We start from the raw sequence: 27,483 nt of genomic DNA, 5'->3' as shown, positions 1-27,483 counted from the left end.
ACACAGAGTGCTTAACTTCTGAGAAACAGCTTGAATACAAGCTCATCAGGCCTGGAAATTGAGTCAAAAGACCACTAGCCAGTATCATAACTAATTGAAATGCAAGTATGATCTCACCCAAAGTATTCAGGAAGAGTGAGAGTTGAAATCTGACCGATTTGTCAGAGAAAATAATGGCTCGTTACCTTAGAAATTGTTCTCAACAGTTACAATGGGCCCTCATTAACCACAAGCTCAGCATTCACAAGCCCTCAACTGGAGGTCCTCAGAAAGCCTGCCTGATGTGACTGGAAGGCACCTCTGGTCTGTTGGCATGAACCGGAAATGCCAGTCACACTCAGGAGGCTTCTGAGGAGGCCATGTGCAACTTCTGGAAGGCCTGGTGCAGCCCCAAGTAAGAAATTGCAAGCACGGGGCGCATGCAGACACACACACGGATTTCATTATCAATGGAATTCGGTACCCACAGGGGGTCCTGGAACAGATCCCCTGGGGATACCAAGGGCCCACTGTACAAGCATTTTGCTATAGCTTGTAGGTGTGTGGCCAAAAGGTCTGTGTCAAAGAAAGCACAAGATAATCAGTGGAAATTACAAGGGAAATGATAAAGACTAGAAGCAGATATCTCAACAAGTATATCTGTTTTGGCATTTCATCAAACTCCTCAAAAGCATGCTATGGCACAGGACTGCCTGTATGACCATCTTTTCTACAGCAGAAAAAAGATTTATCCTCCATGTTCTGTCTCCCTATCAGCAAGGCAGATGGACACAATAAGCATGGGTTCAGTCATGCCCCAGACTATCCAGTGAGTGGATAAGAATCATCCAGGCAACCATGCAGGGAAGCATTTGTACACTGGAAAAAGAATTTGTTCTTTCAGATTATTACTGTGTCACAAATGTGTGAGCAGATCAGCTAGTAAAAAAAGAGAAAGGAAAGGAAAAAGAAAATATCTGTGAACTAGTTATTTTTGTTGATTTATTTGCAAGGTCAAATGTTGTAAAATTTCCAGGGAATCTGATGCATTCGAGGCATAAGGGAGAAGGACAGAAAACTCCCTTTGCAGAAGTGCTCTAAAAAGAAGAAGATGAACATAAAAAGAAGATGGATCATGAAGACAACATGAAAAAAATATTTTCAACAGAAGATTACCAATAAAATAGTAAAAAATTGTTCCTACTGAGGGGGGGAAACGTTTTTAGCAGAACACTCACTTCTAGCTCCTCACTTTTTCTGCCTCAGCCTTTCTATTTTGGCAGTGTAACTCATGTTTACTCCAAAGAAAGCCCTATGTGTTTATTAGATTTCATTCTTCAATTCTGATCAATTTGTACTTCTTTTAAGACTTCGTAAATCACTGTAATAGCCAACATCCAGATTTAACTTCACAAAATGTTACTCTAAGGTTGCTATTCGTTCTTACTTACATGAGCCTTATTGAACAAAGTGAAACATACCTTTGAGTAAACATGTACAGCATTGGACTGTGATTGTATTAACAGGCATTGTTATAGTGTGCAAAAATTTTGAGAGAGAACACAAAAACTAGAGGAAAAAAATCCATGAATGTATAAGGAGAAACAAAGGACAGAAAAAGGTGACTAAACACTACAGTAAAAGGAAGTAAATTACAAGACTATAAATGCAATGTGTTAAAAAAACTGATCAACACAAAAACAACAAAGAAATGGAACGAGGAGTGGCAGTATTATCAATTTCTGTACCATTAGATAGATTGTTAAAAGAGATTACAAGGTTAACAAAAGTTAACTGACAAAGTTAATGTTAACTGAGGTTTGCCAACGCCATAAAATTTCATAACTTTTTAAATTACAACAATGTGACCTTAAGGAACAAGACAATCTTCTCTCAACTGTGACACTAAGGCTGCAATCCTATGCAAACCTACTCAGGAGTGTTTACTTTTGGGAGTTTAATTCTACGTAAACATAAACAGGATTTTGCTGTGATTATACCAGGAGGACTACTTGGTGCAATTTTTTGAAGATCTATACATTGGTAAATGAAGCTACTTACCTACTGTCTGTATCAAGTCCTACAAAATCCTTCTTTTCAAAAGGAACACATAGCAGTGGTATCTTATCTCCAGATTTATCTGTGGCTCTGTCAAGGCGCTTAGATTCTAATACTATGAAGAGAGATTCAATAAAATCCTCTATTCTCTTCTCCACATTTTCACATTCATCATAATTAGGATAAAATGCTACATCTGTACGAGGCTGCTCAGCAATCTCTCCTTGAAGTCCAAAGACAAACAACCGGGAATCATAAAGTGTTGAACCATATATTTCCTTCTGAAGGTGAAACTTTTCAAAGGTCTGAGGCCAGTCTTTTGCAGAGGAACAGTCTGTAATAGTTATGAGTCCTACAACTTTGCGGTGCGTCTGAAAATCTCCCCATTCATTGTTTTCTGGTGGGTAATGATGTCTGTAGCGGATATAAAGCACACGCTGAGAGTCACGGACATTGATCTGATTCACTGTTGAGATTCTTTTATAAATCTTGAAAAAGCTCTCTTCAGGAACAATCCCAACTGGCTGGACCACAACAAGCAGAGTCTGATGATCTTCTGCACATTGCATGTAGTCAGGAACACTCATTTTGCATCTAGTGTAAGCGAATTAAAAACAAAACAAAATTATGATCAGTGGTTTCTACAGTTATGAAAGTGTGCAACACTGTAAAAGTCATACATACAGTAGTTTGAACTTGGACTATCATGTATTCCTAACAGCAAACGCTGGCGGTGTGACAGTGCCTAGCCAGATTTCTGGGATTTTGTACATGAGCAGAGTTATTTGAGCCTGTTCTGAGCATGAACAGAGTGTTTGGCTAAAGTAGGCCCTTGTACTTAGTTGTTTGGTTCACCTGAATGCTTGGACATACCCCTGTGTCTGTGTTAAAGAGGAAGTGGTGTTGCAGACACAAGCTTTGACCACAAGAAGTTGTTTTGCAGAACTTTTGCAGTTAAAAAACAGGAAACTTAACCGCAACAGACAGGTGGTTGGAAGAGGAATGAGACTTTTGCAAGTGTCCTATTAGCTAATACAAGGAGGGAGAGATGAAACTTTTGCACTTAGTAATTTTCCACAGCTTTCTTAAATGCCATATAAAGTAAAGCATGTTGAATAGTGGAAGATGTAGGCAGAGGCAGAGATTCACGTGGTATGCCAGAGCTGCTGAGATTGATTGACATATGACAAGCAACCTAAGTTAAAACTTGCTCCTTCGACCTCCATTGTGTCCATTTGGTCCTTGCCTTAACCTGCAACATTTCTGGTGCCGTGACTCGGATCAAAGGTGAGGTGGTGTATTCACCTCGTGGTCCAGTGTACTTGCCCACTGGAGGGAAGGCCTGAGCATTTTGCCCCGGCATTTTGCCCTGGCGCCAATGGACCTCTTGTCCATGGGGACAATTCTCCGGCCGTCCATCCTGGGGCCAGTCACTGTTGCACCCTGAACCAAGGAAGGAGGCAAGGACCAAGTTCAGTAGGGACCAAGTTCCCCAAGAAACCCCCCCCCAAGGATGTCCGGACAGGTGAGAGTCTGGGGATAGCAGACGTAGTCCTCCCTCCAGCTGAGGGAGAAGAGGGGCTTGATCACCCCCTGGGGACAGCCTAGTAACTCTGGACAGGCAGCCAGAGTGAAACATTATTGACCCCTAGGAATTGGGAAAAATTGGGGAAGTATTTCTGTAACTCTGTGAGATGTAGATTTGTCCACAGGGGTCAAGGTGGTCTGACCAGGCCAAAAAGTATTACCACGGGAACAAAAGGAAATGGACAGGGGAAGGATGTGCCCCTTGGGTTCTCATAGAGATTTGTGTTGAAACATTTTACTGTCTTGATGAAAATATTTCCTCACAAGACCTTTGTTTTGTCAATTAGGTCAGTATTTTGTGTATGTTTTTCTGAGTGTAGATTCCATATGTGAGTATATGACTATACATGTATGTGTGTAGAGAAAGACTTATGGAAATTTCAAAAGATTTCTTCTTTGTCTCTCTCCCCCTCTACACTGAGGGAGGGAAAGGGGGAGATAAAAGGAGACTTAGAGATGGCAGAGAAATTAAATGAGTTCTTTGCATCTGTCTTCACGGCAGAAGACCTCGGGCAGATACCGCTGCCCGAACGGCCCCTCCTAACCGAGGAGTTAAGTCAGATAGAGGTTAAAAGAGAAGATGTTTCAGACCTCATTGATAAATTAAAGATCAATAAGTCACCGGGCCCTGATGGCATCCACCCTAGAGTTATTAAGGAATTGAAGAATGAAGTTGCTGATCTCTTGACTAAGGAATGCAACTTGTCCCTCAAAACGGCCACGGTGCCAGAAGACTGGAGGATAGCAAATGTCACGCCTATCTTTAAAAAGGGAAAGAGGGGGAACCCGGGAAACTATAGGCCGGTCAGCCTAACATCCATACCGGGTAAGATGGTGGAATGCCTCATCAAAGATAGGATCTCAAAACACAGACGAACAGGCCTTGCTGAGGGAAAGTCAGCATGGCTTCTGTAAGGGTAAGTCTTGCCTCACGAACCTTATAGAATTCTTTGAAAAGGTCAACAGGCATGTGGATGTGGGAGAACCCGTGGACATAATATATCTGGACTTTCAGAAAGCGTTCGACACAGTCCCTCACCAAAGGCTACTGAAAAAAACTCCACAGTCAGGGAATTAGAGGACAGGTCCTCTCATGGATTGAGAACTGGTTGGAGGCCAGGAAGCAGAGAGTGGGTGTCAATGGGCAATTTTCTCAATGGAGAGAGGTGAAAAGCGGTGTGCCCCAAGGATCTGTCCTGGGACTGGTGCTTTTCAACCTCCTCATAAATGACCTGGAGACAGGGTTGAGCAGCGAGGTGGCTAAGTTTGCAGATGACACCAAACTTTTCCGAGTGGTGAAGACCAGAAGTGATTGTGAGGAGCTCCAGAAAGATCTCTCCAGACTGGCAGAATGGGCAGCAAAATGGCAGATGCGCTTCAATGTCAGTAAGTGTAAAGTCATGCACATTGGGGCAAAAAATCAAAACTTTAGATATAGGCTGATGGGTTCTGAGCTGTCTGTGACAGATCAGGAGAGAGATCTTGGGGTGGTGGTGGACAGGTTGATGAAAGTGTCGACCCAATGTGCGGCGGCAGTGAAGAAGGCCAATTCTATGCTTGGGATCATTAGGAAGGGTATTGAGAACAAAACGGCTAATATTACAATGCCGTTGTACAAATCGATGGTAGGGCCACACCTGGAGTATTGTGTCCAGTTCTGGTCGCCGCATCTCAAAAAAGACATATTGGAAATGGAAAAGGTGCAAAAGAGAGCGACTAAGATGATTACGGGGCTGGAGCACTTTCCTTATGAGGAAAGGCTACGGCATTTGGGCCTCTTCAGCCTAGAAAAGAAACGCCTGAGGGGGGACATGATTGAGACATACAAAATTATGCAGGGGATGGACAGAGTGGATAGGGAGATGCTCTTTACACTCTCACATAATACCAGAACCAGGGGACATCCATTAAAATTGGGTGTTGGACGGGTTAGGACAGACAAAAGACAATATTTCTTTACTCAGCGTGTGGTTGGTCTGTGGAACTCCTTGCCACAGGATGTGGTGCTGACGTCTAGCCTAGACGCCTTTAAAAGGGGATTGGACAAGTTTCTGGAGGAAAAATCCATTACGGGGTACAAGCCATGATGTGTATGCACAACCTCCTGATTTTAGAAATGGGTTATGTCAGAATGCCAGATGCAAGGGAGGGCACCAGGATGAGGTCTCTTGTTATCTGGTGTGCTCCCTGGGGCATTTGGTGGGCCGCTGTGAGATACAGGAAGCTGGACTAGATGGGCCTATGGCCTGATCCAGTGGGGCTGTTCTTATGTTCTTATGTTCACTGTTTCCTTTTTTAAAAAAAGGTATGTGGTTTTTGCCTGTCTGTTTTATCCGTACAAATCAACAGGTTCAAAAGCTTGATGAAATAAGAATAAGGAAAGCAAAAAGGACCATCAAGTCAATTCTCCAAGAACAAATTGAGGATGACATTGTATCCCATATGCAAAGGGGGGTCCGTAAAGTGTGACTTGGCAAGATGTAATATGGTTTAAGAGTTGAATAAGCCTGTGTGACTAAGGTGTGTGTGAGACGAACTGAAGGTACATTAAGTCTCAGATATGTGACATGTGAATTGAGTGACTGAGTCTCTGAAATTAAGAGGGGTTTTTAAATTCTCAAAGATTGAGTGGCTAGCATTTGCTAGGAAACCCGAAAGAGTCAAAGAAGAGAAAAAGGGAGCAAGTCTTTAAAGTTGCCAGCACTTGCTGGGAGGCTTGTTCCAAGAAGCAAAGACAACAAGACAAGGAACAAGCTAAACAGATGATTGAGTCTAGACAATGAAGCAGAGTTAGAGGAACTGTTAGCAAGAGTAGATTCTAAACAGGCTGACGCCAAGAATCACCAACCATAAGAGGAGGTACTAGTAGACTTAAAGGGTGTACAAGAGAAGTTAGAATAAGGTCCAAACTAAGATCCAAAGGTCCTTTAGAACAAAGTAAAGTAGAATAAAGTACCAAGGTTCTGTAGTAAACTGAAACATTTCAATCATGCGTGTGAATAGTACCAGCTCAGAATGTAAGTTTAAATAGTACCAGTAAAAACGTTCATCTGTCTAAATGGTCCAATGTGTTTTCAGAGCCTCGGTAACAAGTCTGTATTCTATGATCTGTTTACTTGTTTTAAGTATATTGTAAACTAAATGAACTATAACCTGTTTTACTATAGTTAAGATGTGTTTCAGGTTTTTCTTATTAGAAATGCCCATCTCTTCAGAGCTTGTAGGTAAAAGGAGAAAAACAAGTCCTAACCGTGAAGTCCACATCAGTTAATATTAGCTTGTGTTGTGTCAATGAGTATATATATATATAAGGTAAGTAAATTGAATCCAGTGAAAGACTTTAGTTGGTGTCTGACAAATGATTTATGAATATTAGTAAACTATTTAGTGGTCTTGTTTAGAGGGGGAAAAAACTAAGTTTTCTCTCTCTCCCGTAAGACCAAAGAGTCCAGTAAGTATCAAGGGTCTCATGATTATGTTTGCTCAAACTATTTCAAGTGCATCCTGTGTTCATACTCCTACTAATGAAGATTAAAATTTGCATTCTACTTGTAAGGTTTTAAAACTATGCTGGAAAAGGGACACACTACAAACAAGAACTAAATATGTGTCGAGTCCTTGCTTCTTTTAAGGTTCAGAAAAAAAATGTTCAGAAAGTTCAAAAATTAAAGTGTGTTAACAAATGTTTCTTTTGAGTGTTCTATAAACAATGAAAGTTTGCATAAAGTTCTCTATAAAAAAAATCTATTTAAGTATCTGTATAAAACAGTAAGCTGTCTTCTTGAACTTTGAATGTCAAGCCATTTCCAAGAAGTGAATTCAAACACAAATAGTATTTTGACTTGTAAATGAATGAATAAAGAAAAACAACTTAGCAAGTTGAATTTAGTGTTCAAAAGGTAAGTCTAGATTTCCTCTTTAATACAAGCTCATAAGTATGCATTATTATGTTAAAATGTAACAGTACCTATCTGTAAGGAAACTGTTGTGCTATCTAAATTTTAAGTTGCTTCTAAGAACCACAGAGCAAAAAAACAATACAACAATGTTCTGTCAATGACCTTAAACAAAACACTAACTACAAAAGATAAAGCCCAAAAGTCCATGTTGTGCCACGACAATTGTAAGCCTATATTTCAAGTTCACTGTAGTATGTATTTAGAGGTCTGTAAAAAAAACAAAACACAAAAAACAATAGCTTGTTTAAGTTTTCCTCTAAGCAGAATTTGTACTGTGCAAAATTGTTCAGTTTTCTATGAGAAACCCTTTGTATTCAACAGGAAAGGAATAAAAACCAACAGTGTCTTTTAATATTATTCTTTCCTCTTCAATCATTCCAGCAAGCCATGTACAGAATTCTGAAAAACAGCAACCCTTTGAGGTTGGGCAGTTCAAGAAAAAGAGAAAGAAACTAGAGTTAAGAACCACATAGTTTAACCAAAGGAAGATTGAACAAAGAAGAACTAACTGAGAGTACCAGTTGCAGCCAAGTCAGTGGTAAATCTTTTTCAAAAACAATTTATCAAAGGATTCCTATGGTAATATGAGAAGAAACAAAGTTTGGTTTGCTACTATCATCAGAGAAGAGAACAGAGTTTAGCAGAAGACACATGAAAGAAGCAATCAAATTTATTTCAACCACATCATTTTAGGTAGAGTTAGGATTTTAGAGCAGTTAAGAACAATGGGAAAGCTTGCTTGAGGTTAGGGGAGGATCCCAGAACTCCGCAAGACCTTTGTAAATCCCAAGGAGGTTAGCTTGAGTCTAGGAATGGCCCCATACTTCTCAAAGTGCGTATTATTGTTATTGTAAATTGGTGTCTGTTTGTAAAAGTTTAAGTGAAATCAGCAAGTTGCATCCATTTCAATATTGCAACATGTTTAATTGCTTGCCCTGTGTCTGTCAAGTCAGATTTTGTTTTAAACAGGTCTGCTTCCATCGCGTGAAGTGCTCACTAAAAGTTTCTTGTCAGTTGCCAGGCCTGATGAAACAAAATAAGATAAGAAAGAGAAAAGAATACATAAAAAGATCTGAGCATCCAAGTCAAAAGGTTAACTAGTTTCAAGTGACAGGTATTTAAAGTGTCTTTGATTTTTGAAGTTACAACTGTGCTCTTCTGTATTTAAAAGTGTAAAATTGCTAATCTAAAAGTATAACAAGATGAACCCTTGTCATTAATCTGTATTACAAGAAAACAAATTAACAACGTTACGTTTCTGCAGTTGTCCAGTTTTTGTGTCTCCACTACAGGATAAATGCTAAGAATGCATACAAGTTGCAAAAGATAAGCTTGTAGCAAAAGTGCATTTTGCATCTAGTGTAAGCGAATTAAAAACAAAACAAAATTATGATCAGTGGTTTCTACATTGTTATGAAAGTGTGCAACACTGTAAAAGTCTTACATGTAGTAGTTTGAACTTGGACTATCATGTATGCCTAACAGCAAACGCTGGCGGTGTGACAGTGCCTAGCCAGATTTCTGGGGTTTTGTACATGAGCAGAGTTATTTGAGCCTGTTCTGAGCATGTACAGAGTGCTTGGCTAAAGTAGGCCCTTGTACTTAGTTGTTTGGTTCACCTGAATGCTTGGACATACCCCTGTATCTGTGTTAAAGAGGAAGTGGTGTTGCAGACACAAGCTTTGACCACAAGAAGTTGTTTTGCAGAACTTTTGCAGTTAAAAAACAGGAAACTGCTAGCTTAACTGCAACAGACAGGTGGTTAGAAAAGAGATTTTTGCAAGCATCCTATTAGCTAATACAAGGAGGGAGAGATGAAACTTTTGCACTTAGTAATTTTCCACAGCTTTCTTAAATGCCATATAAAGTAGAGCATGTTGAATAGTGGAAGGTGTAGGCAGAGGCGGAGATTCACATGGTATGCTAGAGCTGTTGAGACAGGTTGCTTGTTGTATGTCAATCAAAGTTAAATCTGATGTGTATAAAAGCTAGGAGCCCTGAGTATTTCACTGCTCAGCCTTTGGGAGAGATCTTGCTAAGACGCAATGCTAGCAATGAAAATAAACTTGCTCCTTCGACCTCCATTGTGTCCATTTGGTCCTTGCCTTGACCTGCAACAGTGGTTGAAAGTCTATTAGACTGCAAACAAAATGAGGCCATCCCAAAATAAGAGGTTTCAATATACTAAGTATATTGTATACTAAGTATATGAGGGACTAAGTCCCTAAGTATATGAGGGACTAAGTATGCAGAAGTACATAAATTTGTAAAGTAAACAAAGATCAGACAACCAAAAACAGCCTGATGCTGGGGATGTGCTCAACCATGGTATATTGAGATAGCAGTTGGGAAAAAGACAACAGCAAAACACTGATGGGGGGGCTTGACTTGCTGGAGTCTAACAAACAGTTGGGGATGGGCAAAAATTTAGTGTTAGAGAGTTGCAACATTTTGTTGCAGATCCCTCTTTGTAAGTTCCTATTGCACAAATTCATTTGGACCTCCAGGGATTGTTTTTGAATTTTCACCTTTTTCACTTAAGAACTAAACACTTCTGGTCACTGAGCCCAGGTGGGATCTTGCACATCAAGGCATTCTACACTTCTCCCCAGAATGGCCCACAAGAATGTAGGCAAGTAAATATGCAAGGACAGTATGAATTACAACACGCAGACATGGAAGATCAGATGCCAGGAACAATATGCACAGGTTGCAGTGTGATGCAAGCTTATTTGGGAGTAAGTCCAACTGAAGTGAAAGGGTTTTATGAGTAAGCATGCACAGGATTCAGCTGTTTTAGGAAAAAACAGAGGAAGAAACCCTTCTTGGAAACAGGTTGGCAACCTTCAGTCTCAAAAGACTATGGTATCTCGCTCTGAATGGTGGTTCTGGAACAGCGTCTAGAGTGGCTGAAAAGGCCGATTCGGGAGTGACAATCCCTTCCACACTGAGAGCAATTGTAGTGTGTCCCTGGTCTGTCTCCCTGGCTATGGGCCTTCCTTCTTTGCCTCAGTCTGTTCGGATAGTGCATCTTCAAACTGGGAGAGGCCATGCTGCACAGCCTGCCTCCAAGGGGGCCACTCAGAGGCCACGGTTTCCCATCTGTTGAGATCCATTCCTAAGGCTTTCAGATCCCTCTTGCAGATATCCTTGAATCGCAGCTGTGTTCTACCCGTAGGGCGCTTTCCCTGCACAAGTTCTCCATAGAGATCCTTTGGGATCCGACCATCGCCCATTCTCACAACATGACCAAGCCAACGCAGACGTCTGTTTCACCAGTGTATACACTCTGGGGATTCCAGCTCGTTCCAGGACTGTGTTGTTTGGAACTTTGTCCTGCCAGGTGATACCGAGGATGCGTCGGAGGCAGCGCATGTGGAACAGCTTCTTCTCCTGTTGTGTGCAAAGAGTCCATGACTTGCTGCAGTACAGAAGTGTACTCAAAGACGCAGGCTCTGTAGACCTGGATCTTGGTATGTTCCATCAGCTTCTTGATGGACCAGACTCTCTTTTTGAGTCTGGAAAACATGGTAGCTGCTTTGCCAATGTGTCTGTGTAGCTCAGTATTGAGAGAGAAAGTGTCGGAGATCGTTGAGCCAAGGTACACAAAGTCATGGACAACCTCCAGTTCATGTGCAGAGATTGTAATGCAGGGAGGTTAGTCCACATCCTGAAGCATGACCTGTGTTTTCTTCAGGCTGATCGTCAGTCCAAAGTCTTGGCAGCCCTTGCTAAGACAGTTCATGAGCTGCTGGAGAACTTTGGTACAGTGGGCGGTGACAGTTTCATCGTTGGCAAAGAGGAAGCCACGCAGACATTTCAGCTGGACTTTGCTGTCAGTCTGTAGAGGTTGAAGAGCTTTCCGTCTGATCTGGTCCAGAGATAGATGCCTTCTGTTGCAGTTCCAAAGGCCTGCTTCAGCAGGACAGCGAAGAAAATCCCAAACAAGGTCAGCACAAAAACACAGCCCTGCTTCACTCCGCTTCGGATGTCAAAGGGGTCTGATGTTGAGCCATCCATAGTGCCCTTCATGTCCTTGTAGAAGGACCTGAAGATGCTGAGGAGCCTGGGTGGACATTCGATCTTGGGGAGAATCTTGAAGAGGCTGTCCCTGCCGACCATGTCGAAAGCCTTCGTGAGATCTATGAAGGCTATAAAGAGTGGCTGTTGTTGTTCTCTGCATTTCTCCTGCAGCTGTCTAAGAGAGAATACCATATCGGTGGTGGATCTGTTGGCTCAGAATCCGCACTGCGATTTCGGATAGACGCTCTCTGCAAGTACCTGCAGCCTCTTCAGTGTAACTCGGGCAAACAGCTTTCCTACAATGCTAAGGAGAGAGATGCCGCGGTAGTTATTGCAGTCACCCCGTCGCCTTTGTTCTTGTACAGCGTGATGATGTTTGTATCCCTCATCTCCTATGGTACTCCACCTTCTCTCCAGCAGAGGCAGAGGATTTCATGCAGCTCAGTGGCAATGATCTCTTTGCAGCACTTTAGGACTTCAGCAGGGATGCTGTCTTTTCCAGGTGCCTTGCCAGAGGCGAGGGAGTCCAGGGCCATGTGAAGTTCTTCTAGGGTTGGTTCACTCTCAAGCTCCTCCAACACAGGCAGGCACTCAATGTTGTTCAGTGCTTCCTCGGTTACTGCATTTTCTCTGGAATATAGCTCAGATTAGTGCGGCATCCAGCGTTCCATCTGCTGTGCCCAGTCCTGGATGACCTCGCCTGTGGCAGACTTCAGAGGGGCAGTTTTCTTCTGTGTTGGGCCTAGGGCCAGACTGATAACATCATACATCCCCTTGATGTTGCCCATGTCAGCTATCTGTATCTGGGAACAGAGTTGGAGCCAGTAGTCATTAGCACATCTCCTGGCAGTCTGCTGGACTTTGCTTCGAACAGCTCGGAGGACCTGCAGGTTGCTCTCACTGGGACAGGCTTTGTATGCTGCTAGAGCTCTCCTCTTTTCCTCAATGACTGGTGTCAACTACTCAGAGTAGGATTCAAACCAGTCTGCCGTCTTGTTGGTCTTCTTGCCGAATATAGACAAGGCGGTGTTGTAAACAGAATTCTTGAAATGTTCCCATCTGTTGGATGCATCTGCATCGACCGGGCCTGGAAGAGATTCCTCAAGCGCTCGTGCAAATTCACTTTTCCCTGATCCCAGGTCTTGCTGGTGTTAATGCGAGGTCTTCATTCCTTTTTTGTGTGATACAGTCGCTTAGTTTGCAGTTTCACTCTGCTGCACACCAGGGAGTGGTCAGTGTTGCAGGCAGCACCCTGACAACTGCGTGTGATCTTGATGCTGGGAAGGCTGGAGCGTATGGTGAGAATCAGGTCGAGCTGGTGCCGTGCTTTGATCTTGGGTGTCTCCAAGAGACTCTATGAAAGGGTTTTATGAGTAAGCAGAGGAAAAAACTGAGGAAGAAACCCTCCTTGGAAAGCAACACATACATTTTTGCCTTCACTATCAGCATTTATTTTCTTCATTTTTTTATATTTAGATAAAAATTTTCAATGTGTTCAATGAGGCTTATTCCCAAGTAAGTACAATATGTATAGGATTACAGTTTTAGGGTGGGAATTCCACAACCACGTGGCAACCACCAATAAAGCCATGTGCCTGGTACCCAACAGATGTCTCTCTGTCAGTGCCAGGCCACAATCAGGTCTTCATGGCAGATTTTAAAAACTAGTCAGGTTGATATGGGAGCATACCATCTTAGGTAATTGGGTCACATATCATATCAGGCCTTAAAAGTTAAGATCTGCTACTTGAATTGAGCCAGGCATAAATCGGAAGCCAGTGCAGTTGATGCAGCATTTGTGTTATGTGCTCCCAGCTATTCACAAAAAATTTTGTGGTGGCATTACATACAAAATTTCTGAACTGTTTTCAAAGGTAGCCCCTATTCTAGATATAATCAAGTACAACTAAGACCAAGTCAGATTGCTTCAGGTAGGGCTCAAGCAGAAGGTACTGCAACTACTGCCACTCCGAGGCAGCACTAGGGCCAGAGGTACAGTACTCCCAGACTGTTCATTTGCCTCTTTCAGGTGGAGTACAACCCTGTCTAAAAACAGGTTAAATTCCTCCATACGGAGCATCAGTATTCCCCAGCATCAGCACCCTCAGCTTGTGGGCCCTCAGGCACCCAAAACTGCAACCAAGCACTACTTCAAGAATTCCAATAGGATCAGATGGTTGGAAACAGAGGTACAGCTGAATGTTATCAACACACTTGAGGACAATTCAGTCCAAACCTCCAGATCACCTCTTCCAGTGCTTTCATGCCAAGGTTTAAAAGCATGGGAGACAGAATAAAACTCTGTGGAACCCTAGAAGAGCCATGGAAAAGAGTAGTTGTGTCCCACTATCACCTTCTGAGAACAACCTTTGAGATGAGAACCACCACAAAATAGTAACTTCTAGTCACAGTCTGAAGAGCATGATGGTCAATAGTATGAGATATCCAGGAGAAAATCAACAGATCATACAACCCCTGTGACACTCTCAGCACAGGAATTCCGCAAAGGCAACCAAGGCGGTTTCTTTTACAGAGTGAGGACCTGAAATCTGACTGGAACAAATTCAAATAATCAGTCTCATCAGGATCAGTCTCAGGAGCTGTGGGACCCAAAGCAAAATTTTTTTTTGCTCTTCCCCACCCCGTGCCCCTGCTCACCAGGATAAGTGGCAGCAAGTCTGCCAGCAGCGTCACCACCAACTGCTTGGGGGTGGCGGGCAATTTCAAGCTGATCAGACCAAGAGGAAGGTGGGCAGGCGGGCAACCCAACAGCAATTTTCCACTCGCTGCACTCTCCTCCCAATGCCTTGGTATGGAAGATTCCATGTCGGAGTGTAAGCTACAGAGCAAGGTGCCAGCTGCAGGTGCTTCACTCATCACCCCACAGCAAGGCCCCTCCAAGCATGGGACCCAATTTCCCCAAGGTACGGTAGGCCCCGAGTGTCATCCAGAGATATATGGAGCTGAGTTACAACCAACCATTCCAGGATTTTGTCCTAGGAATAGCAAATTGGGCAACAGGCAATCAAGTCCCCTGAACCAAGGAGGGCATTTTTTGTTTCTTTACCTCCTCTCCCTTTCCTCTCTCCAAAGAGGACAAACATAACAGAAGGGTTGAAGTTGGTGAAGATGGAAGAGATTTTATCTACAACATTATCTTAGTCCAGTTTCCAAACAACTACTTGTCTGTCTGTTGGGGAACTTCCTGCTGGCATGTCTGACCGAGCTGCCAATGCCCAAGTCTCTCTGCAGCAACAGGATATTATATGGGCTATTGATGTAGTGCCTAGGCCAACAGCTAGACTAGCACATTAACTGAATAAAACATGGAGTAAAGACAGACAAGTGCTGGACTAAGATCCAGAAGATCAAGGTTCAAATTCCCATTCAGCCATGAAGCTTCCTGGGTGACCTTGGGACAATCACTATCTCTCAGAATCACCTACCTCACAGGGTTGTTGGGAGGACAAAAGGAGGGAAGGAACTATGTACACCACCAAGGTCCTTGGAGGAAGGGTAATATGAAAATGTGAAAATATAAATAATAGAACCACACTCTGAGTTCCCTTAGAGGTAAAAAAGAAGAACAAAAATTCTAAAATAAATGTCAGAGCATGTGCAGAGCATTTTTTCATCATATCAGCACAGAATACAAAGGACCAAAAAGACGACAAGGCTTGTTTGACTCTTCACACTAAAGCAGCATTACTCAACATTTGTCATCGTCCCCCCACTTTACCATTTTGCAAGGTTCACCTATTGGAAGTACCACAGGAAGTACCACTGTCATTGCCAGTTACTTCTGCATTGGGAGGCCAGATACAACACAACAAACTCAGGGCAGTAAGAGACTCAGGGCGGACAGGAAGGCTTTACTCAAGCACACAAAAGTGCACGCTGCAGCTCTGCTTGCTGAGTTGAGCCTCCTACTGCTGCTGGTTGCATTGCATTGCTGGTCTTGCTGCCAGGCAGAGGGGGTCTCGGGAGGTCCTGCGAGTATCATCGCACACCATGACAAGTACCATCAGTGGCATGAGCACGGAAGGATGCACTAGAAAGGATGTTCAGAAAGGATGCACTAGAGCAGAGGTGTCAAACTTGTTTCATACAGAGGGCTGAGTAACAGTCATCATGCTTGCAGAGGACCAGAAGTGATGTCATTAAACAGATCATGTCTTTAAACAGGTCTAAAATAAGCACTTTTTCTCACTTAGGAACTCATTCGCTGCAAATGACAACAGAGAAAGTATGCAAAACTTGATCATATTTCAGGATATGGGAGAGCCCCATTTTCATGTGGGCTGCCCTTTCAGCAGTAAGACCTAAGCACTGTTCAGCAGTGGAGAGCCTGAGAGCCAGATAAAAAGCTTCCACAGCCTGCATCCGCCCCCGGGCCTTATGTCTGACACCCCTGCACTAGAGGGAATTTCAGCAAGTGCAACCTGTCGTGCGAGGGTCAGAAAAGCTGTTGCCTGATGTTTGCAGAAAGCATATTAAAAAGGCACGGGAACCCCGTTCTCTTCCATCATCCCCCCTCACCCACTGTACTGGGAATGGGGAGCATGACAGGTGCCCACCTTGACTGATGCTGCAGGTGGAGATGTGCCCTCTTCCCCCCCTATCCATGCAGTGGCATAACGAGGGGGGCAAAGCACTTAGTTTTGCAAGAAGCCTCAGCGTGGCATGCAAGCGGCCCCTCCCCTTCAGAGCCGTTCCGGAATGCCTCCGTTTTGCTCCCCCTACCCGGAATGGCTCCAAAGGGGAGGGACCGCTTGCACACCGCGCTGAGGCTCCCTGCAATACTTAGCACTTTGCCCCCCCTCTGGGTATGCCACTGCCACCCATGACAGCCTGCCTCTGCTTTGCCCCCCCCCGCCTGGAATGGCTCTGAAAGGGAGGAGGAAGGGCCACTGCACCCCACAGTGAGGCTCCCTGCAGAACTCAGTGCTTTGCCCCCCTCTGGCTACGCCACTGCCCCATGACAGCTGGCACTGAGCCCAGGAGGGAGGGGGCTCCTTCAGCTCTTCAGGGCGGCTTCCAGGAGCCATCTGCCCCCCCATGGATGGCAGGCTGGAGACCACCAGGGAGGGGGGAGGCAGAGCCCGTCCTGGGACTGGGTGGGGGGAGGGGCAAGGGAGTCACTCAGCGCGGACCCGAGAGGGAACTGCGACTCCTTGCCCTCCCCACCGCTGACTGGAGGGGGGAGGGCCGGGGGCAGCGCCCCCGCCTCTCAAGGTCACCCTCCGGCTCGCTCACCCACCCACACAGCGGGCCGGCCGGCAGCGGCTCCGCCTCTCCTCAGCCTCTTCCTCAAGGAGCGCGGAGCGAAGCCCCTGAGGGGGGAGAAAGACACGGGCGGAAGTGACGTCACGCCCACGCCTCCAGGTGCGGGCGGCCGGTTCCCGGCTTAGCTGTCGCGCGCTGTGGCAGCAGTGCGCATGCGCTGTAGGCTCGTCCGTGCTCAGAAATCTCTGCTTGGCTGTCGCGCGCAGGCTCCGCCAGCGGCACCAGTGCGCATGTGCGGGGGGCTCGGCTCACTATTTGGCTGTCGCGCGCTCTCCGACGCTCCCGGGCGGCAGCACCAGTGCGCATGCGCGGGAGGTTAACCTCCGCTCAGAAGTCGCTGCTTGGTTGTGAGGGACAGAGTGCAGCCCTACCTGCAAGCACCGTGCCCTGGACGGTATTTTCTTGGGCAGCTGCAGCTTTTCAGCCCCCTCCTGCCACAGACAGTTTCCGTTCTGCACAGTGCTTGCAGGTGGAGTCTGCGCTCTGGCCCCTCTGCGCCTGGTCACCCAGGAACCCAGCTAGAGGGTGCTAAAGCCTCCATTGTGCTGCCCCTGTCCTGAAGGGCCCCAGAGGGGAGGGGCCGCTTGCACGCCTCCCTCTGCTTCCAGCTCCAAGGATCAGAAGGAAGAGGGGACAGAGCAGAAGCATCAGTAGCCCCCATGATCCTCTCCTTCGCTTATCCTCTGCTCTGTGGAGGAATAAGAACATAACAGCCTCCAAGGATCAGGCCAAAGGCCCATCTAGTCCAGCTTCCTGTATCTCACAGTGGCCAACCAAATGCCTCAGGCTACAATCCTATCCACACTTTCCTGGGAGTAAACCCCACTGACTATAATGGGACTTACTTCTGAGTAGACAGACCTAGGATTGGGCTCTCAGGGAGCACACAAGACACAACTTTCGTCCTGGTGCCCTCCCCTGCACCTGGCATTCTGAGGTAGCCTACTTCTAAAACCAGGAAGTTGCACGTAACTACCATGGTTTGTAGCCCAGGATGGACTTTTCCTCCAGAAATCCTGATGGGGGAGCATAAGAAGAACAGCCCCACTGGATCAGGCCATAGACCCACCTAGTTCAGCTTCCTGTATTTCACAGTGGCCCACCAAATGCCCAGGGAGCACACCAGATAACAAGAGACCTGCATCCTGGTGCCCTCCCTTGCATTGGCATTCTGACATAGCCCATTTCTAAAATCAGGAAGTTGCACATACACATCATGGCTTGTAACCCATAATGGATTTTTCCTCCAGGAACTTGTCCAATTCCCTTTTAAAGGCATCCAGGTCAGATGCCGTCACCACATCCTGTTGCAAGGATTTCCACTGACCAACCACTCGCTGAGTAAAGAAATATTTTCTTTTGTCTGTCCTAACTCTCCCAACACTCAACTTGAGTGGATGTCCCCTGGTTCTGGTGTTATGTGAGAGTGTAAAGAGCATCTCTCTATCCACTTTATCCTTCCCCTGCATAATTTTGTATGTCTCAATCATGTCCCCCCTCAGGCGTCTCTTTTCTAGGCTGAAGAGGCCCAAACGCCATAGCCTTTCCTCATAAGGAAAGTGCTCCAGCCCCGTAATCATCTTAGTCGCTCTTTTGCAACTTTTCCATTTCCACTATGTCCTTTTTGAGACGTGGCGATCAGAACTGGACACAATACTCCAGGTGTGGCCTTACCATTGATTTGTACAACAGTATTATAATATTAGCTGTTTTGTTCTCAATACCTTTTCTAATGAACCCAAGCATAGAATTGGCCTTCTTCGCTGCCGCCGCACATTGGGTCGACACTTTCATCGACCTGTCCACCACCACCCCAAGATCTCTCTCCTGATCTGTCATAGACAGCTCAGAACCCATCAGCCTATATGTGAAATTTTGATTTTTTTGCCCCAATGTGCATGACTTTACACATTGAAGCGCATCTGCCATTTTGCTGCCCATTCTGCCAATCTGGAAAGATCCTTCTGGAGCTCCTCACAGTCACTTCTGGTCTTCACAACCCAGAAAAGTTTGCTGTCGTCTGCAAACTTAGCCACCTCACTGCTCAACCCTGTCTCCAGGTCATTTATGAAGAGGCTGAAAAGCACCGGTCCCAGGACAGATCCTTGGGGCACACCACTTTTCACCTCTCTCCATTGTGAAAACTGCCCATTGACACCACTCTCTGTTTCCTGTTCTTCAACCAGGTCTCAATCCAGGAGAGGACCTGTCCTCTAATTTCCTGACTGTGGAGTTTTTCAGTAGCCTTTGGTGAGGCACCGTGTCGAACGCCTTCTGAAAGTCCAGATATATAATGTCTACGGGTTCTCCCGCATCCACATGCCTGTTGACCTTTTCAAAGAATTCTATAAGGTTCATGAGGCAAGACTTACTCTTACAGAAGCCATGCTGATTCTCTCTCAGCAAGGCTTGTTCATCTATGTGTTTTGAGATCCTATCTTTGATGAGGCATTCCACCATCTTACCCGGTATAGATGTTAGGCTGACTGGCCTATAGTTTCCCGGGTCCCCCCTCTTTCCCTTTTTAAAGATCAGTGTGACATTTGCTAACCTCCAATCTTCTGGCACCGTGGCCTTTTTGAGGGACAAGTTGCATATTTTAGTCAAGAGATCAGCAACTTCATTCTTCAATTCCTTAATAACTCTTGGGTGGACGCCATCAGGGCCCGGTGACTTATTGATCTTTAATTTATCAATGAGGTCTGAAACATCTTCTCTTTTAACCTCTATCTGACTTAATTCCTCGGTCAGGAGGGGCCATTTGGGCAGCGGTATCTGCCCGAGGTCTTCTGCCGTGAAGACAGATGCAAAGAACTCATTTAATTTCTCTGCCATCTCTAAGTCTCCTTTTATCTCCCCTTTCCCTCGCTCACCATCCAGAGGGCCAACCGCTTCTCTGGCGGGTTTCCTGCTTCTAACATATTTGAAGAAGGTTTTTATTATTCCCCTGAATGTTGCTGGCCATGCGTTCCTCATAGTCTCGCTTGGCCTCCAGTATCACCTTCTTACATTTCTTTTGCCACAGTTTATGTTCCTTTTTATTCTCCTCAATAGGGCAAGACTTCCATTTACGGAAGGAGCAGGAGGGGTACAGGCTGGTGCATCACCAGGTGAAGTGGGCCAAGCCACGCAGGTGTTGCGAGGCCATGGGTCAGGCCTGGGCTTTGCCCTGCACATGCAGGAAGGTGACTGCCATGATCTCTGACCTGTGAAGAGGTAAGTGGGGGTAGTGGGAAGGAGGTAGAGGGGGGAAGGAGGGAGGTGGGACCGGAGGAGCAGGTCAAGGGGCAGCTCAGGATTGAGCTGCTGACTGCAATTCTATTCACGTTTATCTGGGAGTAAGTCCCATTGATTATAATGGGACTTCTGAGTGGGCTCTGAAAGCCATGTTGACAGTGGATGCCGCAGACCCCGCTGAGCACATACATAAGATTTTATTTTAAACTTAGTAAATAAAAAGGAAATTTTTAATTGCATTAATTAAAAAAATTAAATTAAAACAAAGGCCTTCCTGGCAGGGCCTCCCCGTGCAGCAGGAGGCGCTTTCAGAGGGAGGCAGCGAAAGCAGCAACGCCTCGACCGTGCAAGACACGTGCTGCCTGCAACCCTGGCCGCTCACGTGGCCGCGCGCAGTTCCAGAGCCGTCACGTGGTAAGCGTCACGTTCCCCAGCACGGCTCGCGGTGCACCACGGGACATGTAGTTCTCGCCGCCCTCAAGCAGCCGTTAGCGGCACAGGGCAAAAACTACAAATCCCACCAGGCCACTTAAACGCCCCTCCCCGCGGCTGAAGAGGCGGCGGAGGGTCTGCGAAGATGGCGGCGAGGCTGAGTGGCAACGAGCAGCGCCTGGTGTCGCTGCCGCTGTCCCGCATCCGGGTGATCATGAAGAGCTCGCCCGAGGTCTCCAGCATCAACCCGGACGCCATTTTCCTTACCGCCAAAGCGACGGTAGGCCCGCCGAGCCCCCCAGGCGCCGGCCGTTGGACCGCGCCCCTCCCTCTCTGCGCATGCGCAGCCCCTTTCTCTCAGCTTGGGGGCGGGAAAGAGGCTGCGCTAGGTGCCCTCTGATTGGCCGGCTGCTGGTTGATTGACGTCCCTTCTTCCAAGGAGTGCCGTCCCCACAGCAGCCTATCAGAAGCGCCTGCTCGTCAGGCCGGGCCCGCCCAGTTCCGCCTCCCGCAGCTCGCAGCGGCCTCCAGGTGGTTCAGGGGGCACACACAGCAGAGCGCGTCCTGTGTCAGGGAGTTCCACAGGCTCAGCATTAGAAGCGCCTCCTTGCTGGGTCAGGCCACGGGGCCCTTCAGGTCCAATTGCCTGCATCTCAGAGCGGCGCATCAGACCATGTCAACACATCTTGTGGCAAGGAGTTCTGCAGACCCTTAACACAGAGGAGCCTCCTTGCGGGGTCAGGCCAAAGGGGCCCAGCAGGTCCAGCTGCCTGCATCACAGAGCGTCGCACCAGACCACATCAGCACATCCTGTGGCAAGGAGTTCCACAGACTCTTTACACAGAGGAGCCTCCTTGCTGGGTCAGGCCAAAGGCCATCTGATTCCAGCATCCTGCATCTCAGAGCAGCCTACCAGTTACATTAGAGACCACACCAGACAACAAGAGACCGGCATCCTGGTGCCCTGCCTGACATCTAGCATTCGGAGGTAGCCTTGCTGGATCAGGCCAAAGGCCCATCTAGTCCAGCTTCCTGTATCTCACAGCGGCCCACCCAATGCCCCAGGGAGCACACCAGATAAGAGACCTGCATCCTGGTGCCCTCCCTTGCATCTGGCATTCTGACATAGCCCATTTCTAAAACCAGGAGGCTGCGCATACACATCATGCCTTGATTCGCCTTTGGCCTGGCCCAGTGGGGATGTTCCTATGTTCCCATGTTCATGGGATGTTCTCAGGTTCAAATTTGTGAAAGCGGCAAAAACATCTCTCCTGCCATGTTATCCACACTGTGCTCAATTTTATAAACCTTTCTCTATGTAGCAGTGATCTTCAACACTGTGCCACAGCACACTGGTATGCCGCAAACAGTCAGCAGGTGTGGGATTTGAGGGGAGGGTCATTTATTAATAGAACCCTTGGGGAATGAGCCCTCTGCCAGCTGTGCAGTGGTGCCTTGTCAACTGTCAAAAAACAGATGGCATGCTTCAACAGTTTTAGCACCTTGTCAGTGTGCTGTGAGATGAAAAGGGTTGAAAATCAGTGCTATGTAGGGACAGGCTTCACTCCACTGAAGTTCATTTTTCAAAAATGTCTTTTATTGAAAGGGCAGCAGACTCCAAGCTTAGAGAAGCAAATCGTCTTATCTATTCACATTCATTGGCACTGAAGCCGGGCAACTTTGTATTAATTTTCTTGCAAAATCCCAAATAGGAGACAAACTCCCTCTCTTTTCCTTCATGGAGAACAAGCGGGAAAAGAAAAGGTGTAGCTTTTTTCCAAGAACAAGACTTCTGCTGGAAGCACAGGGGTGCTCACTAGTCGCAAGTTCACAGAATCCTGCCTGAGAGTGAGCATGAGATTGCAGAGTGACAGCCCAATCCTGGGTTCAGCGCAGTGGCTCACTGTCGGCACGCACTGTTGCAAACATGCCGTAAGGGACGTTTGTAGGTCCTACCTCCAGGCAAGCGCCAGTGATAGTCCAGTGCTGGCTGGCACCAGGCTACCACCAGGCGGGCTCCCGACCTCTGCCGCTCAGACTGCCGAGCAGCAGAGAGGTAAGCAGGGGTGTGGAGGAGGCGTTCTGGGAAGGGGGGAGGGAGGGAGGCGGGACCCGTGGAGCTTTGCTCCACCTGATCCAAAGCCTCCATGTAGTGCTTGCCATCTTACACGGAGGCTCTTGATTCACTGCCAACCTTTTGGTTGGTGGTGAATCGAATAGCCCCATTGTGGGGCTACTGCGCTTGCCCGGGGGAAGGAGACCAATGTCCCCTTCTCCCTAGGTGCCACTGGCGGCTACCTTGGACATGCAGGTTGTGGTGGCAGCCATTTTCAGTGCCACTGAAACCACGCGCCCCGGGCAGCTCAGGATTGGGCTGTGAATCTGCAGTTCCTTCTGTCATCTCAGTTCCAGTCTGTGTCTCATAATTTTTAAAGTGACTATGTTTTTTTTTCCCCCCAAATTCAAGAGATTTTCAAAGCTCTATTGCATATACAGGTTGAGCCTCATTATTTGCATGGATTCTGTTCCAAGCACTCAAGTGGATGGCAAAAAACACACTAAGCAAATCCATTTAAAAAACAAAGTTCCCTTGCTCCAGTGATTTAAAAACAGCCTTGCTGACCTTTGTGATGTAGGATATGAGTCATTAAGAAGACAATCCATCAATCAGTCCTCTTCCTAGTGCGCTTCACTCAGCCCCTCCCTTCACCAACGCAAAGTGATCACCTTTCTTTCAGGTGCTCAGGGAGAAGGGAAGGGTCACCTGGAGAGAGAAGGATTGATTGTCAGCCAGCTGCCCCTCTCATTAACAAGGCTATTGTTGAAGGACTGCAGTTTTTAAAACTGATTTTAGAGGGGTGCATTTTTCCCAAGGATCAGCACATTCCTTCTCGTTTGCAGGGGCCATTCCTGTTGAATCAAATAGTATAAATAGGCTGGACCTGTACACAATTGTAGCTTTACACTCTGGGATGTAATCCTCATATAAGATGAGGGGCAAGTGTACCTACAGCGTACTAGATCCGCTTCATGTGTTGGGGAGGGGGTTCATGCTAAAAAAATGCAATGATAAGTGGGTCCTGCACTGAAAACCAGATGATTGACTTTTTCTTCTATAGGTAAAGGCTATTGCAGTTTGGGGCAATGTTCAGTTTTACATCTGTCTTTGTAACCACAAGATTTTTTAGAAATTTTCATCAGCCTTTTGTGAGCCTGTGGGTAGGAGGGCCCAGGTTGCGAACCACACTTTGGCCTAATAGAGATCCTATGATGGTTCTTATCTTTAGGAGCTGTTTGTCCAGTATTTGGCCACACATTCATACAAGCATGGCCAGGGCAAGGAGAACAAAGCTTTAACCTACAGTGATCTGTCCCGTACAGCAGAGAAGTCAGAGACATTTCAGTTCCTGGCAGGTAAGACTTTTTTTACTCTTCTTAGTTTCAAAACATAAAAGGGAGAAAACCTTGGGAAATGTATATTCCTTTACATGAGTTATCAAGCTTGAAGATCTGGGTTGAGCCATCTGGGCTCAGTATAAAGAGGAGTGTCGAGCAGCTTCAGACATTGAAAAAATTAAAAATGCCAGTTGAATGTGACACTTTGGATGTTACAAAGCCACATGTAGAGAATGCTCTTGTCACAGGTTTTCTCTGACAGCTATAGAAATAGGTTACTCTGGGATGACTAGCTAACTCATCAAGAGGTGTTAAGAATATAAGAACAACCCCACTGGATCAGGCCATAGGTCCATCTAGTCCAGCTTCCTGTATCTCACAGTGGCCCACCAAATGCCCCAGGGAGCACACAAGACAACAAGAGACCTGCATCCTGGTGCCCTCCCCTGCATCTGGCATTCTGACATAGTCCATTTCTAAAATCAGGAGGTTGCACATGCACATTGTGTAATAGCAAATAGCACTTCAAGAGCCATTCCAGGGGTGGGATTTTTCGAGGGAAGCATGAAGAGGTAAAGGGTTTGTTTAGTTATACATACATACATACGCTGCTTTTCTCCCACATTCAAGGGCACTCAAGGTGGCTTACAGAATAAAAACTGATAAAACAATACTAAAAATGCTAAACATAAAAATCATCAAGAGTGAAACAGATCCCAGGATAACATAAAACTATTAAAATTACATCTCAGTAAAAATGCCAACTCATAATACCAATTAATACCTTCCTAAATAAAAAGGTATTGAGGCCTCACCCAAAGGTCTCCAGAGATGGAACCTTTCTTAATTTCAAGTGGAGGGATTTTTGACAAATGATGAGCCACAACCTAGAAGGCCCTATTTTAACTGCCATCCCCCTCACCTCTGCTGGTGGTGGCAGGTAGAAGGGCTCCCTCTGATGACATGAATGAAAGGTAGGATTATATGGAGGGGATCACTCAAATACTTTATTCCTGAGCCTTGCAGGGATTTAAGTCAGAACTAACACTGAATGGAGCCCAGAAACAAACCAGCAGCCAGTGTAGCTGCTGAAATATGCTCTAGTTGTGAGCTGTTCCCCTACTTGTGAGTAAAGATGAGACTTTGACTACATGTCATGTTGTAAACACAGCACATAGTTCGGATCTAAGCCATTGGGAGGTCATGGATGGGACAGGGGTGTGAAACAGGGTGTGAAATAAAGCAGGCCGAATACCATTTGTGGCACCTGCTGAGGGCCAGAAGTGATGTCATTAAGCAGGAAGTGATATCATTCAGCAAGTGATGACCAGAAGTAAACATTTTTCCTCACCTAAGAACTCATTAGCGAAAAAAACCAGAAGAAAATATATGGTCATGATTTGGAAGTGCAAGGCATAGGAGAGCACAATGATCATATGGGCCATCCTTTCAGCAGTGCCGCTTCTACAGAGGTATCATTTTGCAGCTCAGCAGCTGAGGGGTGATTTGCAACATGATGCCTTAGCAGAAGCAGCATTGCTGAAAATGCACCCCACAGAATTGGGCTTTCCCCACGCTGCTCTTTCAGCACTCCTGCTTCTACCAATGTGTCACTTAGCAACTCAGCAGCTGAGAGCAGCTGATGCTGGGAGAGCCCAGTTATGGGGAAGGGACAGAAAAAGCACTTCCATGAGCCATTCCCAGTGTGTTGACCTTTTGTTTGGCACACCTGGGATAGCGTCTTGGACTTTGGGAAACTTGGATTCAAATCCCTACTCCACCCTGATGCTCAGTGGGTGATATGTGACCTTTTAATTCCACTTAGCCTACATCCTGGGATTGTTGTGAGAATGGATCACCCCACACAACTAGAACATGATCAGTTTTTCTTTTTTAAATTCTTTGGAGCCTGAGCATCTATGAAAGTTCTGTAGGACTCTTCTAGGACTACTAAGTTAACTGGTAGAAAAGGATTTATATGTAGATAAATGTGACATGTATTTTACATGATGAACACCTCATTGCTAACCAAGGAAAACTTATTTGTGCTTTCTGGATAAATTATACTGCTAAAGGGGGGCGGGGAAGGTCTAGGGTAGCAGAAGAAAGGCTTGTAAGAAAAAGGGAACATGGAACATGCTGTTTGGGGGGGGCAGGCAGTTGTCATGGATAAGAAACTACTAAGGCACCGATTCCTTACCCAAAGTCATTCTGGGTTCACATAATGATTCCAAAGTATTAGCAAACTGTTCTTCATAACTATTGGCCAGGGGGCATGAGTGCTTTTTTTTTTTTTTAAGTGCTTAGATTATGAAGCACTCGATGTTTGGCATTAGATTACATGATAGCGTGATGGATCTTGGAGCTCTCAATTCCTGTATCATTCTCTTTATGATACAGGTGACCAACCTTTCAACTTTAGGGCTCCTGGACCATTAATACAACTGTGTAGAAGAGGGAATTTAAGCAGGCACATCTTGTCAAGATGACAAGCTGCACTTGCTAGAATTCCCGCCTCTACAGATTTCTTAGAATACAGAATTCTGAACAGAAAAGTTCAGGAGCCCAAGTTGGAAGGTTGGCCACTCCTGCTTTATAATAATACAGATGAAATTCTTTCAGATATCTTACCAAAGAAAATCTTGGCTAGCAAATATCTCAAAATGCTTGAGAAAGAAAAGGAGGGAGAAGAAGAAGAGGAAGAAGAGGAGGCAGCGAAGGTGGCGGTGGCGGCACCAGCAGAAGAAGAAAGTGCAAATGACACATCTTGAGGGTGATGTGACTGTCCTTGTTGAATAAACATTGTGTGCATCTATTCAAGTGGATTCCCACAGTTGATATTTGGAGCAAGCAGTTTCTAAAGGCACTTGAGAAGGGCCTGGTTGAGAAGGGCCTGGTATCATCATTATGGAAGAGGAAAGAGACTTCAGTGTGTAACTGTATTTGTACACACTATTTTGCATTTGTTTTCCTCCAAACTGTAGCTTTGTTGAACTGACTACTAATTGATTCCTGAACATTCCTGTCCTGTGGATATAGTTTCTTGAAGACAGAAGTTTCACCCTCACTGCCCATATTGGACAACTTTCAAAAGCTCAGCTTTGTGCCAAAACTGGTTTTCTTGTGAACTGGAGCTGTAAAAACCTTCCTGAATTCCCGAAAGGGAACAGTTCAAGAAACAGCTACGTAGAGTTGAGTTGTGTCATGGCAAAGACTAAGTATCCAAGATGGGAATGAAAATTGAAAATGTTTTGTCAGATCTTACTAGCTGTAACCATATGTTCCAAAGTGAGGGAAAAATCCAGCTGCCTCATGTGAATATGTATGTTTACAAAACATATTGAGTATAGGCTGAGAGTGTATCACTGAATGGTGTGTTCTTGTTTTGGTACAGCTCAACTCCTTGCCACTTTAGTGGAAGAGCTAACATAGTGTAATTTTTTTTTCCAACAAAAGTTTTTTTAAACTTGATGAACACTTTTGGTCATGTTCTAGAAAAGCAGATGAATTAAACTATACAATTTGA

The 27,483-nt window shown here is 45.7% G+C and overlaps 2 protein-coding genes across 2 annotated transcripts in view; one reads left to right on the top strand and one right to left on the bottom strand.

Annotated features, from left to right (window-relative positions):
• TRAPPC9 (trafficking protein particle complex subunit 9) overlaps nt 1–16,955 on the bottom strand; it is a 334,571-nt gene extending 317,616 nt beyond the window's left edge. Inside the window, exons 1-2 of the mRNA XM_066625482.1 lie at nt 16,867–16,955; nt 2,041–2,631 (exon numbers count right to left, since the gene is read on the bottom strand). Of these exons, the coding sequence (XP_066481579.1) occupies nt 2,041–2,624 (584 nt within the window). The 5' untranslated portion in view covers nt 2,625–2,631; nt 16,867–16,955. The remainder of the gene's footprint in view (nt 1–2,040; nt 2,632–16,866) is intronic.
• Nucleotides 16,956–20,691: 3,736 nt separating this feature from the next.
• Nucleotides 20,692–27,483, top strand: CHRAC1 (chromatin accessibility complex subunit 1). Its single transcript, XM_066625638.1, has 3 exons — nt 20,692–20,841; nt 23,849–23,975; nt 26,580–27,483. The coding sequence occupies exons 1-3, from the start codon at nt 20,707–20,709 to the stop codon at nt 26,726–26,728; spliced, it is 411 nt and encodes a 136-aa protein (XP_066481735.1). The 5' UTR covers nt 20,692–20,706; the 3' UTR covers nt 26,729–27,483.

This window comes from Tiliqua scincoides, chromosome 4 (assembly GCF_035046505.1).
Source record: "Tiliqua scincoides isolate rTilSci1 chromosome 4, rTilSci1.hap2, whole genome shotgun sequence".
Taxonomy (NCBI): domain Eukaryota; kingdom Metazoa; phylum Chordata; class Lepidosauria; order Squamata; family Scincidae; genus Tiliqua; species Tiliqua scincoides.
Note: the sequence above shows the minus strand (reverse complement) of the source record. Positions and strands in the feature narration are given on the sequence as shown.

Coding starts and splice junctions, on each gene's coding strand:
- CHRAC1 (XM_066625638.1), top strand. CDS start 20,707: ATGGCGGCGAGGCTGAGTGGCAACGAGCAGCGCCTGGTGTCGCTGCCG. Junction 20,842..23,848: donor TCCTTACCGCCAAAGCGACG/GTAGGCCCGCCG, acceptor TCTTATCTTTAG/GAGCTGTTTGTCCAGTATTT. Junction 23,976..26,579: donor GACATTTCAGTTCCTGGCAG/GTAAGACTTTTT, acceptor AAATTCTTTCAG/ATATCTTACCAAAGAAAATC.